The sequence below is a fragment of the Lycorma delicatula genome, chromosome 7, assembly GCF_047948215.1.
Source record: "Lycorma delicatula isolate Av1 chromosome 7, ASM4794821v1, whole genome shotgun sequence".
Lineage (NCBI taxonomy): Eukaryota > Metazoa > Arthropoda > Insecta > Hemiptera > Fulgoridae > Lycorma > Lycorma delicatula.
In genome coordinates this window covers 76,497,489-76,512,930 of record NC_134461.1, presented here as the reverse complement: position 1 = coordinate 76,512,930, position 15,442 = coordinate 76,497,489, and the positions used below count along the sequence as shown (strand labels likewise).

Below are 15,442 nucleotides of genomic sequence, written 5' to 3'. Positions count from 1 at the left end.
ATAGTACGTCATTAGTATCTCCTCTTATCACAAGGCAGTAGAATTAAATAAATGAATGGTATTTAAGGTGGCTGCTAGTACCCCCACACCTGCACAAATGAAATATGGTATACTTGTGTGCTTTAATCATCAAATAAAATTAACAAAAAATTATATATTTAAATAAAATAATAAATATTTTAAAGTGTGTATGTGAGCTGTGAATAAAAAAAGCCACGTGATGAGAAAATCCTACAACTGTGTTGTCATCTTTGTTTTTGTATTTACATTAAAATCCTCGTTTTATGATGTTGGCCACCCTTCAAAATTATTATACAACACTAAGTTATTTGACTATACCTTTTTTGTATCTTCTAATCCAACAGCAACATTTAATTGTTTCTTTATTGCTTATTGAGCATCAGAGATAGCATTGTATATTAGTGTGCAACATTAACATTGTTCATTCAATGTGTGCTGCATTGAATTCTGAGCTGACCTTTATAGCAGAATGGTACATAATTTTCACATCATATTCCAACGAACAAGTGAGTTAATTGTAAATTAATCAACAAAAGAAATTTTTTTATCCTTTCCCTTGTTTTTCAGTTTTTTAATACCTCTTTTCTCATGGTTGAGTAAAAGCAGGATTTTAAGCTTAAAAAAACGAGCAGCCAAAAACACATTTAAATGATTAATCGAATATGTTTACCAAATATGAATATTTGGTATATAATTAATCTGGAAGTTTTTGAAGAGGCATGTATCATCAGATTGTCATGTCAGTTACTTTTTAAAAAAATAATTTAATGTATGTATGATCCTTTTGATGTTTTGCCTATAACATTGATAAACATAATGTTTGTTTCCTAACATGCAGTACATGATTTTAATCTGTTTTTTGATGCTGAAAACGAACATGAACTCAGAATCTTTCCATCAACTACCATTTTTGAAAAATGTTTAAATTTTAATTAAAGGATTTTTTTCATTTTTCAACAAAAAGTTTGCATTTTAAGCTCCTATTTTGTATGTTGTTAGCTCATTTTTTATTGCTTAACTTTGTTAACATAATTTGTAAGTTATAAATAAACATACTAGATAAAGAATAAATCATATCATAGTCACATATTATGACATATCTAATACTGAAGAGTGAGCCTTCATGGACAAGATTAATATCATGTTTGTGTGGGTCAAAACATGTAGCTGAAAACAGAGCTGTGTTGTTTGTATTAAGCACTGGATTTAAGAATGAATTAATTTTGTTCAGTCTTATTGCTGTCTTAAGTTTGTTAACAGTGCAGTGTCATAATGCATCAAAATTGTTTAAATGATGTGGATGCCTTTTGTTATGCATGTGGTGAGTTTACTGTAAAATCAAATAGAAAAAAAAACATTACACCTTTAATTAAAAAAGCATATCATTTGTACTTTGACTGTAAAATTGATGATTAGAATAAGACGTGGGCTCCTCATATAGTATGCACTAATTGTTCTAAATATTTAAGAGGATGGCTGAAAGGTACACAGAAGGCTTTGCCATTTGGTGTACCTATGGTTTGGTGTGAACCAAAGGATCATGTATCCAACCGATGGTTACTTTTGTATAACAAGTGTGTCTGGAATTTCCAAAAAATCTAAACATACTGTAAAATATCCTTCATTGCAATCTGCAATCAGGCCTGTACCTCACAGTGAAATTATTCCAGTTCCTGAGCCACCTGTGAATGTATGTTTCAAAAGCAGCGATGAAGAATCAGGCAATACTGAAGAAGATAACAGTGATTTTGATTTTGAATTATCTTCCAATAAGCCACATCTTATATCACAAGGTGGATTAAATGACTTGATTAGAGATTTAAATTTATAAAAACATCAAGCTGAACACTGTTAGAATCAAGATTACAAGGTTTGAATTTACTTCAAAAAAATACAAAAAAAAACTTGCTCAGTACTTTCTCATCCAGCATTCATTCACCTTGGTTCAATATGGTTTCTATTTGTAATGTGATATACATCCCACCTGAAATCAGTTTCATTTCAGATTATAGCCAGTAAGTCATACATTATCTTTGCAACTGCAGCATTAATTAATTAATTTCAAAGTCGAGAGTTCTAAGGTTTAAATCCTAAGGCAGTTTCTTTTATACAGATTTTAATACCAGATCATGAATACTGGTGTCCTTTGGTGGTTGGGTTTCAATTAACCACATATCTCAGGAATGGTCAACCTGAGACTGTACAAAACTACACTTCATATACATTCATACATATCATCCTCAGAAGTACGAGGGCATTCAGTAAGAAAAAGATAGAAAAACAAATTATTTTGTGTAGATTTTTGTTATTTTTCAACATTATCTCCTCCTTTTAACTCTATACACTTTTCAAAGTTTTTTAAGCTGTCCAAAAAGTAGAATTTCAGAAGCTCTTCAAAATAAGCATCTCTTTTCACTAAAATTACATTGTCTAAGAATGTACCATTGTCTGAAATTCTATCCATCATTTCCACACAAAACTGGTACTGAACAACTTTGTCATCATCTGTAATTTGTTGAACCATGGTTAGTTACCATGGCTTCAAGTGCAGTCGTTTACATAATACATGCCAAACAGTCATTTGTGGAATGCCAGTTTCATATGACACATGTCAAGTTGATTTCTTTGGACTACATCCAAAACTTTCTCTGAATTGTTCCACAGTAGCTTTAGAGACTAGGTTGTCCTAGTGATTTTGTATGGTTAATAGAACAACCTGTCTTAACGAAGGTTTGATACCAAGAGTAAACTGTATGACTACTAGGAGACTTCCTACTGTTCTATTACTGTTCCTACTGTTCTACTGCAGTTGCTGACTGCAAATCATGAAACCAAAACACACAACAAGCACATTCTGCATCAGTAAATGCTTTCATTTTTAACCACACCGGTGACAGTGCTGGTGGCCAATTTCAGTACTAATGAGCTAGATGAGTCAAAACTTGATGTGTTTTGCTACGAAGTGAGACCTTAACCGAAGGTGTAAATTATCTAAATAAATTTTTATATGCTTTTAAAGTTGACCTTTTGAATCACTCAGTATAGTAAATGGTGTGCCTTGTATAAAATATCAAAGCAATAGATTGTATTAATATACTTGATTTTGAATTGAGTAAAATGTAAAAATTTTCATATTTTTTTCATTTATACTTTTTTTTTCAGGAAAAACCATGTACAGATGGTGGAACTTGCAAACAAGCATGTACAGAATCAGTTAGAGATTATGATTGTGAATGTCCACCAGGTCGTACTGGGAAAAACTGTACAGAGGTAATATTCTTTTTTACATAATCTGTAATTGCATAAGCTATAGTGTTTTATAATAACATTTAACATTAGAACCATTAAAATAAATTAGGTTGGTGTTAAAATATACAGTATTATGTTTGTATGTGTAAAGTTTTCAGCTGGTTTTGCATCATCTTATTCAACAATCATAAGTTGCTCACTGAAAGTATTATAAAGATGAGTGAAAACAGTTTGAAGTTACAAAAAGGTTGTTTCAAACCATCATTAGGAGATATTAATAAAAATTTTGTGTAATTAAAATTCTAACTTCTTTCCAAATAACAATAATCAAAATATGAGAGTCAGTTCAAATATAAACTTAAATTTCTTTTTAGCAACCAAACACATGATTGTATGGTGTTAAAATTACATGGGCAGATATTGGGTGTATCTAGATTCACCGTATGCAGCTATATGTACTTCATACATCACTCCATTATATCCTAATAGGATGAATGAGCAAACATAACCAGTACCATTATGCAAATAGTTTGGTGATGAGATTATCAAGACCATAAGTGTTTGAATGGCATAAATCGTTCTTTGGTGTTCATAATGTTATTCAAAGTTTGACTTAATCAGCATCATCGTTACAGTGGACACAGTATAATGCTTGAATTAAAATTCATGAAGTTCAGTATCATACTGAAGGTGATGAACAAATTTTGGTGGATAAAATTAGTGTAAAAACTGGGATAAACCACAGCAGCGTGCAATCCATTATTCCATTATTATTATTAAAATGAATTGAGTGAAGTTTTGAAAAATTTATGCATGCGGGTTCCTTATTATTTAAGTGCTGATCAGAAGGCTGAAAAAACTGAAATTTGTCAAAACTTCAAAACAGAAGAGGATGCATTTTTCTTACCTTTGATAAGACATGGATGCACCACTTCTCTTAAAATGAGCAGTCAAATATTAAATGGCATTCAAAAAATGAAACTGCTCCAGTGTAGGTTGAAACAAGGTGGTCAACAAGCAAGGTTCTTGGCATGCTTTTTGGGAATACAGAAAAATTTTTATTGACTTTCTCCATGACTGAAGAACAATTCATGCTGTATACTATTGTAAATTGTTAGGCAAAGTTTGTTTTCTCCAACCAGTTTTCCAGCTTCTGCCGGGTCTGGTTATGTGTGTATAGGCAAATGCAATTACCACAACCGGCTTGCCAAGCCTAACATAACTACATTGTAGCAGTTTATTTATTGGACCAACATATGCAATTTCCCAATCTGCATTGTGTTTTTTCTTCACATCATCACTATACTCAATACTGCTGGCTTAACTCAAGAAAAATTGGAGCATTTTTATTGTGCAACTGTTTTCTGAACATCCTCTTTTACAACAATTCATTACAAAGTGACTATCATTTATTTGAACTATTAAAGGAAGTGTTAAGGAAACATTTATCTAATGATGAAGAAGTGGAAGGATTTGAATAAAATTCTCTCTGGACATATATCAATACTTTAAAAAAAAAATAGAATCAGAAAACTGTCAAGCCACTTGAAAAAGTGTATGGATGTAAATTGAAGCTTGTAGAAACGTGATGGAAGAGAACTTTGTGAATTAGTTATAGAAAAAATCTGGTTTATAATTGACTGACCCTTGTATAACTTTGAATCTGATTAGTTAGAAAATTATAAATTTAATCACATATACAAGAATATTTCACTACTTCATGAAAAGTGATTGTGGTACAAGGATAAAAAAAATAATTATCTGTCAAAAGAACTGATTAACTCCATTTTTCCACGTAGCTGTGATAAACCTTTTACTATTTTATAATACATAGTTTGCTATAGATTACTTTAATTAAATTGTGTTATTTGAAATGTATTAAAATCTGTTGGAATGATGTGGAAAATATGTGAAACACTTTGTTTTCTATTTCCATGAGTATAAAATTTATTAAAATAAATCTAATGACTGAACTTTAATTTTTTTTTTTAATTTAAAAAGTTAATTAAAGCCATTTTGCCTAGTATTGACTAGTAACAATTTAACTAAAAAACAAGGATTTTTTATTTGTTTTTATGTTAATAATCTTTTTATGTTTTGGTTTTATCATTTTTAACACAAAAATGTTCTTATTACAAGTATTAAAGTAACTGAGATCATACCATATTTAATTTACTAATGTGTTAAAAACAATTTTTAATTACTCTCCAGTAATTTTTTTTGTGTTATAACAACTATTTTTGTTTAATACATGCTGATAGCTTTTTGGTAATTAAAATGTTTAATAGTGATAATCTTTTAACTGTCAATGTTTTTATTGTTTCTACTTTGAAACAACAGACACAATATTATTTCCATTTATTAAATGAACATTGTCAAGGTTGCATGGAATAAAATAAATACAATTTTTTTTATAAAATGCTAAAATTATTAGTGCTTTTTTAACTTTTATAGCATTTTATATCAGTATTCTTTAAATTATTACTTAACATTTTTGATATTACATTCTCTTTTATTATTATATTTAGTAATTCATTATAAAACATTCACAATGAGTGTCATCAGTGAAAAAATGTATGAATGTACACGTAATGTATGAATATATAAATGTATGTATGAATGTAATGGAATGAATCAATCAACAAAGTTGATTGATGATGGACATTTCAGCCATACATCCAGTTATGTTTAGTTAGTTATATTTATTGTTTCATTTATATCGTTTATTATTCATTACTAATGATTTGTAAAATAGAGATGTATTTTTATTAATTCATCTCTGTATAATCATAAATTATTCAATCGACCTCATTTATTCTGTACTTTCAGTTTCTATATTTTTTAATATTACATATGTAAAACTTTTTAATCTATAAATAAGCTTTTTCAACCTTTCCTTTATTTACTGTATTTTTTAAATTTATACAGTTGTTTAAGTATAGATAAAAAGTATATGTTAAGAATACATTAAACATTTATATATATGCTTACTTTGGAACTTTGGAAGGAGTTTTTTAGAAGTATTCTGTCATTTCTTTGCTTTCATTTATTTCCCTTAAATTTAACTTAATTTTTTGGTAGCCTAACTTTTCTTGGTTAGGAATCTTAGCTATTTATTAGAATCTTTTATACAATCTCTGGATAAGAAATATAGTCCCAGGTACAGAGCTGCTGTCGAACTAAACTCCACAAAGAAAGCAGCTGTTTCACCAACTATCCTTTCACTAGTCATGAAAATATTCTTGCTACCAAATGCAGGGAAAAGAATCAAGGATAAGAAAATGATATGAATTGAGGAAAGGTACAATCAACTACTCTTGAACTTTAGCTCCTCAGAAATTGAAATATTTTTCTTTTTTTCTAAAAATTCTGTAGTTCCTTATTTTTAAAATGAGAATCTATAAATAGATTTTTTTAACAAGATTTGAATGTTGTACAAATGGAAGCTTAGCTTTATTTTAGCTAGGGTAAAGCTTAGCTTTACCCTGCTAGTGTAATGCCATAGTCAGAAACAAAATGAAAAAACCACTATAACAAATAGAAATTGCTTAATGTATAATAACAGGTCTGTCAATGAACTTGTAGGTCAATATGTTTGTTATACAGTACTTAAAGCTTAAATACTATTTCTATCAGTTGATGTCTATATTTCCCACATATTGTTGTGAGCAGTTTTCACTTGCAAACTTGATTAACTCATTTTGAAGTTTAAAAATTAAGAACATTTTATTACATGTATTAATAGGAAAATTATTTAATTTATTTGTTTCAGTCAAACCTTTTGGCCCAGTCAAATGTATATGATATTGCATTAATTGTCGGACCAATTATTGCTATACTTCTAATCGCTGGTGGTACAAGTCTTACAGTATTTTTAATGATGGCAAGAAAGAAACGAGCAACTAGGGGAACGTACAGTCCTAGTTCACAAGAATACTGTAATCCAAGAGTAGAATTAGATAATGTTATGAAACCACCACCTGAAGAAAGACTTATTTAAATTTAAAACAAATATAAATGTAACTTTAAATATATTTTTAATGTTACTATTCAAATATGCATGAAAGAATAAGATATAGCAATAATTTATATCTTTCTCTCTCTTGTATATTATTATAAATGCATAAAGCAGTTGGAAATACAGTGTATAACCTTTGTTTATTATAAAATTTCATTTCAATACCCAGTCAATATTATGTATAATTTGTACCTCAAAGTTTATATTAATGTATAGTAAATTACACTTGTCTATAGATCTATTAATATATATATATATATATATTAATGGAATTATTACGGTACTTTTGTTTGTATATTCTTAACTCAAAGAATGTTTAATTGATTTATTAATAATTATAATATTTATTTAAATAATTCTTTTTAAATTATTATATGTATGCAGATTCATAATTTTAAATTAAAGTTAGAATATTTTATTTAAAAAAAAATGATTTAATAAAATTCTATACAGTAGAATGTCAGTAAATAGAACTGATTTATTTTGCATCTCTGTCAAACACATTTATCACTCTAATATTCATTAGAATCTACTAAATCAATTGTAGGTTATTGGTTTGATAATTTGTTTTCTATGTAAAAGAAGTGGTAGTAATAATTATTTTGTGTTAATAAACTAACTTTTTATGCAAGCATTTTTATTATCATCTGAACAATTTTATAATTATAATGAATCAGTTTACTTTATATATAATTAAAAAATCATATGGTTATCAATTTAAGTATATCTTTTGGAACATTAATATATTGATAACCATATAAACATCATTACGTAGGTTATTTAATTAAGTTGATAAGTCTTTGTTAAGTCTGAATTTTAATACCTACAACATATTTAAAAATATAGAAAAGTTTTTACCAGTCTCTGAAAATGTTGTTATTGGGCTTTTGGTTGTAGTACACTATTTTGGATTCATTTAAAGGATGTTTGTTGTTCAGAGAGTGTGTACAATTTAAATTTTTTTTGTTCATTTTGAATGAGGTTTTTGTGTTTATATATATTTATGAGTGACTCAAAATGTAGAAATTTTTAAAAACAGTATTTTAAATAACCAATATATTTTATGTCAAATGGACATACTCTTTGAACACATCACAAACAAAAAAAGATTCTTCAAAAGTTAATTAAAACACCAGCAACTACATCCAGTGACACAATAACTCGTAGTGCTCCAGGTTGCAGTCTCTGGTTATAGAGCAATGCTAGCACAGATTCAGGTGAAGTTTTTATAATTTTTATGCTGAAGAGCTGTAGTTGATTTAAGAATATCTACATCTTACATCATATGTTCTTTTTATCGGGATTTTGAAATCGTTTTAAATTATGTTGTTAGAGTACACAACCATACTCTCAGGAAAGCTCCTCCCAAAACTTTCCTGCTTACATTAAAAAAAACTGGGAGAAATACAAATTAAAAATAAGTTATCATATATATAACTTTTGGACTATCATTTAATTTTTAAATTGAAATGACCTGCTATGTTTTAATGATTGAGTATACAGCTTGTTAAAATACTATATAAAAAAACAAATATAAACGTATACTTGTTTTTCTTATTTAAATTCATATAAACCTAAATTCTGCTGTAGTTAGTTGGTACTGATTAAAATAAGTTATTTTTTTAAGATGGATAGTTTCATTTAATTTAAAAAAATCACAGTAATTTGATAATATGACCAATAATTGCTTCAAGTTTATTATATTTTTTGACATTCTTACTGTATTTTTTCTATCAGTAACAATTATTTCATAAATTGTTTAAATTCTCTGATTGTTTATTCAAGACCATATTCATTTTTTTATCATAAATTTTCAAGAAGTACTTTAATACTAGATATTTATGAATTTTTTCCTGAAGCCATCTTTTCTTAACATTTTGTGTAATAGCATTCCATTGTTCTTTATTTCCAGTGTTATATTGCCTCAGCATCAAGTTATCCATTTTCAGTGTACTGTCTAATCCTAAATCATTCATCTTGTATAATTATTTCATATCTTTTTACAAACGTTGTTGTTGTTAATTATATTGTCACCTTTATTATGAAAAATAAATTTTTGCTGAGCAAAATATTGTTTAATAAAATAGTTTAAAAAAATTTGACCTCTATGTACTATTATTTTTATAAATCCTTGTTGCAGTTGAAACCACTGAATTATTGTAATCTTGTTTGAAATACGATTATTACTATTTAGATTTGTATTTTAAAAATAAATAAATGAGTGTAATTAATTATATATGCTCAACTATTAAATTAGGTTAGATTTTAATTTTATGGGATTAGTGCCTTGAAAGGTTGTCGGTTGTATATAATGTAGTATATAGTTATTTAATATTAATACTGTATTAATATGTTGTATATTTGTGTTTTTAATTTAATTTAAATAACATCCAATAAAAATATTTTTTTAAGTTAATATAACTTTTTAATTATTTGTAAACGTTAGTACTTAATTTATTATTTTATAGAAGACTGTACTTAAGACAGCATGAAAAATGTGTCGTGGAAGACATTTCTATATTTGAACTTATCTCAATTTTTAAATAAATGTAAAACATTATTTTTTAATTTCACTTTCTGTGAAAAATTATTTGTTATTAGTAAATTGTGTTATATCATACTTTTGTTATTTAAAGTAAAGTAGTTTTTAAGATTGAAGTTCTGTTTAAAATAGTTGTACTTATATAAATATACTTTTATAACTTTGGGTGTGGTATTTGAGACTGATAATTTTGAATCTATCTTCATATTCGTTAGGTTTTCTTAACACCTTGATTAATACCTGTAATTCTATTATAATTCAGAATTGATTGTTCTTATATTTTAAATTCTTAATTTATACTATTTTAAAATTTTAATTCTATTATAGAACAAAATTATCTTTGAATAATAATTAATTGCTTATCTAGTAGATGTTAATTTCTTTGTGTATAGAATAGAATGGATGTTATTTTTCAAAATTAAAAAAAAAAATTGATGCCTGTACAGTTATTGGTTGATATTCCTTCTATATATATATATATAACAGTTTACAGCATCATTAAACTAATGAATGTTCTAAAAGTTGCATTTCCTTAAAAATTAATTTTTTTTTCTATTTTTTAGTGAAGTTATGTTCATCATGCATGACTAGTTTTCCTGTTAGTATAACTTTTGTTATCTAACTAAATAAAAAAAGTAAAAAAAATTAATTTAAACAATACTTTATTTAATGTATTTTAGTTTTTATTTTGATAAATTCCAATATTTATATTTTACATTACAAAAACCTGTTTGTTAAAAAGTTCTGCATGTGTGTGTGTGTGTGTGTGTGTGTGTGTGTGTGTGTTTTAGTCATTTCACATTAATGTTAAACCTTTTAAACCAATCAACTTCTCGTAGACATTTCTGTAAGTAGCTCAAACTATTATGTGGATACTAAATTCTTGACACATAATTTTAAAGAAAGATGCAGTTAAACCGGTTAAATAATTTTGAAATTTATTTTATTCTTAACAATAATGAGTTCAGGTTTAGATGTAAAAATACATTTAGGTGCCAGGAATGTCTCTAATTTCAATTTAAATTTCACCCTAATACTGTTATTCAAAATTGTCAGATTTCAGAACTATACCCACTATAGTTTTAATTTTTTATTGTTAATTTAGTATATAAATAATTATTTACCTTAATATACTTAAACATCTGATTAAAAAACTAAAACTTTTGTCTAATTTAAGTGTATCATTTTAGGCAGCTAGAAATGTTATTAGTATGATTATATATATATTAAAAAAAAAATCGTATCTATTGCATTTCATATTGTAAGGTAATTAGAATTTTTTATCTAATTTTAAAATTCTTAAACTGGATGAAAATTAAGACATTTTAAATAAGATTAACTACTTATTACTGTGATTGTTTTTAAATAAACTGTTTTTATGAAATTAGTATTTACATTTTGCAATAACTTAATTTGTTTAGGAATGTTATAAAAACATTTAATATTAGCCTTAAAAGTTAGTGCAATTTTCTTTCTTAACTAATTGCTTACTCTACTATAAAGAAGAAAATATTTGTAATTATTTTTTATTTGATTATGAGTAATAATGTATTCTTAAGTTTAACAGCATGTGTGGGTTCATTTAATACCTGTTTTTTTTTATATTCTGGCTGTTCTACTATTTTCCTTTGTTAATGTGATGAATTTTTTTTAGTGGAATTATTTTTCTTGTGATTAAAACTAAATTAAATATTAAGTAAAACAGGAGTTGCATTATTCACTCAGAATAATTAGAATCAGTTTACCCTTTCCCATATACAGTTGTATATTTTCATTTTATGTATTTGTTATGATCATGCATTTAATAAAAATCTGTGTTTTATGAAGTTCATTCATCAATGTACATGCATGCACATATCGAGTTTCTGCTCCATATCACAGTGTCTGGGTGTTAATCAACACACTAGCACTGCTCCTTCTCCACAATCTCCCATGATGGTGGTAGTTCTTCTTACGATATTTGTCTCAATTCAGTCTCCGTTTTACTACTATATGGTGTCTGCCTTTTCTGGGTCCCCTCCTTCCATTCTCTTATTTTAATATTTTCCATCCTTTTCACACATTCTAAACTAACCAACAACTCTTCGCAGTCTGAATATTTACAGTCGATGAATTCCTTGTCACAATGCCCCATAATGATCTCTAAAATTTCATCTCATGTTTGGATCCTACTTCATTTCCTTTCTGATATTCCCCATGTTTCTGCTATATAAGTAACTAATGGCACATACTGTATGTTAGAAATGTGCCTTCTATAAGAAATCCCTATGATAAATGTTTTACACTTTTGCCAATACATTATCTATGATTCTAACTTTCTGTACAACAAACAGATTAAAATAATATATTACAAAATGATTATTGTGTTCTTTTTTATGTAATTTTCTACAACACATTAGGTGGATTTTTCCTTTATGGGTTACATAAATGATGAATTATTTTGTATATTTTATATAAAAAGCTTGTTGAGATCATGTTTATTTCAAAACACATCTTCAGTCAAAAAGTATTTTTAAAAATAGGTAATTTTATTTATTACTGGAGAAGTATCTTGAACAACATAAAAGTGCTCTCAAAATGAATTCTTTATTTAACAGATTTCTTTTTGCAAAACATTTTGATTACTGATTGTTATTCAATAAGTTTGTAAATGAAATGTTTTATATTTATCTTTCCTTTTCTTATTTACATATGTATCTTCTTCATTACTTGTATTAACATTATAGATTCTTTTGGTAAGGCTTTTCAAGATAAATTAACCTGCAGTATATAATTGCAGTCAACCCAATTATTTATATTTTCACACATGGTGTACATAATTAAACACATCATTACCACACACAACTTTTTATGCACATTTGTTCATTTATCCAAATATTTAAAAAAAAATTGTGGTGTATGAATATTCTTTAATTATTTTCAGAATATAATTATTAAACCATAATATTTCTTAATTCATTGTACATATGTTTTCTAATTCAGCAGCAAAGTACTAAATAGAAAATCTTGAATTATTAGTTTATTTATATCACTGACATTACTTTAAATATTAAAGTATTTTATGTAAGCACATTTAAACGTTTAAATTTTATATCGTTTGACAAAACGGGCTATAATTTGGAACAAATAATATATTTACGTAATAAAAAGGAAGTTGGTTTTGGATCGGCTGTGGTCAAGTAGTTTCTGTTGTTATTAACATTAGTTGCTTTAATTAATATGCACTGATTTCTAAAATTATCATAGATTATTTTATTTATGTAACTATGTATAGTATGACATATTTTGATACACTATTAAAATAATTTTGTTACTTTGTGATATTTTAATGTATTCCAAAATGTATTAATATCATTAAATATATTTGTTAGCTGTATTAATTAGTGTAATATTTATAAAGTTTATCATATTGTTAATTTTTGAAATTGATAGTTTCTAAAATAAATCTATGTTAAATTCTTCTAGTTTTAGTTTTATAATGTTTTTTTTTTTTAAATGTAAGGATTTTTAAAAAGTAAAATGCGTTGAATCTACACTTAATATACATCAATTAAGGCTGTTTTTAGAATAAAAAATAATTGTTGTATGCACAGTTGTTGAATTTTTTTCTTGTTCATATAATGCTTCACAGCAGACTATTAGCTTAATTTAGTTCAGATGTTTACATCAAATAAGCAGTTACTAAAGGAGAGTGAATTGTGAAATGCTTATTTTTTTAATCTGTGAACTATTTACCGAAGATATGTAGCTTTATCTAAGAAACTTAATACATTTTTATTCAGAGTCATTTGTTTAATATGAACCCAACAGTTTCACAAGTAGTTACCCATCTCACAGATCCTTAACAAAGAAATACCCATCTACTTGCTACTGGAAGGTGCAAGTATTTTGATGGCTAGCACAATTTCAGAGATATTTGTTATTAAATATTAAATAGATGTTTCACTCAGTCAACAAAGTGAATGAAGAGAGCCTTTGATTCGGATATAGTTCACTATTTTTTTGACAATCTATCAATAAAACTAATATTTTAATTTAATATTTAATCTTTTAAAAGCAAATTGTATGTAATATTTTTTTTTTCTTTTTGTACGTCCATACAATTCCTAAGGACTCAAACTATTTGTAGCAAAGATTTTTCATTCAAATCTGTGTAGTCATTATGAGTATGATATAAACAGATCAATAGATTTCTTGTTTACATACAATTCGTTATTAAGCGTTACTATAATTCCCTTATGTAATGTAAATGAATAAAAATGGACAAATTTACACATCTGCATGTGCAAATTTATTACTTTTTTTTTTAAATTAATTATTAATAAATTCATTTCATAACTTTATTTATTAGAAATTTTATAGAAATTTAGTAATTTCTTTAATTATTTTTATTTATTTTTAAATAGATAGATGAAAAATTGATTTTTTTTTTGGCTGAATGAAAAAACTTTTAATGATCTATTTTGCAATAAGGTATACATTCCATATTTTATATTTGTGCCTTCTTGGTGGATTGTAATAAAAAAAAATAAATAATACAAACGTGCAACGCTAAAGACAATCAATATTGTTCTATATTACTAATCATTGCTTCATATACACATTAATAAGATTGCCATTTTACATAATAATAATAATAATACATTAATGTTGAAACATTTTCTCTTTCTTAAATTCTGTAAAGAACGGTTTTATACTTATGTATGTGTATATATAATTTTGTTAAGTTAAGTCATTTATCTAATAGTTTGTAAAAATATGAATATAGATATTATAAAAACCGAACAATGTTAATGTAAAAATATTTACTGATATTGTTATTATTTCACTGGTGACCAAAGTTTAAATAGTTTTGTAATAGAACTGTACAAAAATGTGTCTTAATTACATTGTGTATTTAAAATTAAATAATTTATTCATTTTTCCTTTTTATCTCCTTGAGCTGTATTCATCCGTAGTTGTGTTTTTGTTTAAGTCTCACCAACACAGTGGAAGAAAGTTATAGTAATAACTTTTCCCAATCTGTAAGTTTTTTGTAGAATTGTGGACTATGGTAAAAGAAATTGACAGTAAGGTGCAGTCTGCAGAGATGAATTTCATTGAATATTTTGTTAGACAATTAAATCATTAATGCCTTGGTGATTTAGACATAACAAAAACAGAAGAGACTATTACTTAACAGAAGTCATGCATGAATGGAAGGAATCCATTATAATTTGCCAGAACACATCTTTTTAAAATGGTAAAATACTGTATGATTACATCCTTAATGAAATTTTTATAACTTTAGTTGAACTATTTTAACTTTTGTAACGAAGAACTGAAGTTATAATAAATTTATTTTACGTATACAATATTTTTATATATTGTATTATATTATAGTATTATGTTTGGGGGCTGTGCTTCCTTTTACAGATAGGATTGTGCCAGCACAGAGGAAGTTGGTCTGCTGAGAAGCTGAATCCAAGGTTGCTAGTTGAGGAGTGGGTCATTGCTCAAGTGGTTGAGGCCTATGATGCTGCTATGCCCAGGTGTTTTTCACATGTTGGTGTACTAGTGGAATGACGAGCCGTCTTTAGAGTGAGGTGAGTGATTCTGTGAAATCCAGGCTT

At 26.6% G+C, this 15,442-nt stretch overlaps 1 protein-coding gene across 2 annotated transcripts in view; it reads left to right on the top strand.

Annotated features, from left to right (window-relative positions):
• The window catches only part of crb (cell polarity complex component crumbs), a 332,998-nt gene extending 318,257 nt beyond the window's left edge, over nucleotides 1–14,741 (top strand). For both annotated transcript variants that reach the window (XM_075371826.1, XM_075371827.1), the window contains 2 exons: nucleotides 3,184–3,291; nucleotides 7,043–14,741. In XM_075371826.1, coding sequence (XP_075227941.1) covers nucleotides 3,184–3,291; nucleotides 7,043–7,270 — 336 coding nt within the window. In that variant the 3' untranslated portion in view covers nucleotides 7,271–14,741. The remainder of the gene's footprint in view (nucleotides 1–3,183; nucleotides 3,292–7,042) is intronic.
• The last annotated feature ends 701 nt before the right edge of the window (nucleotides 14,742–15,442 follow it).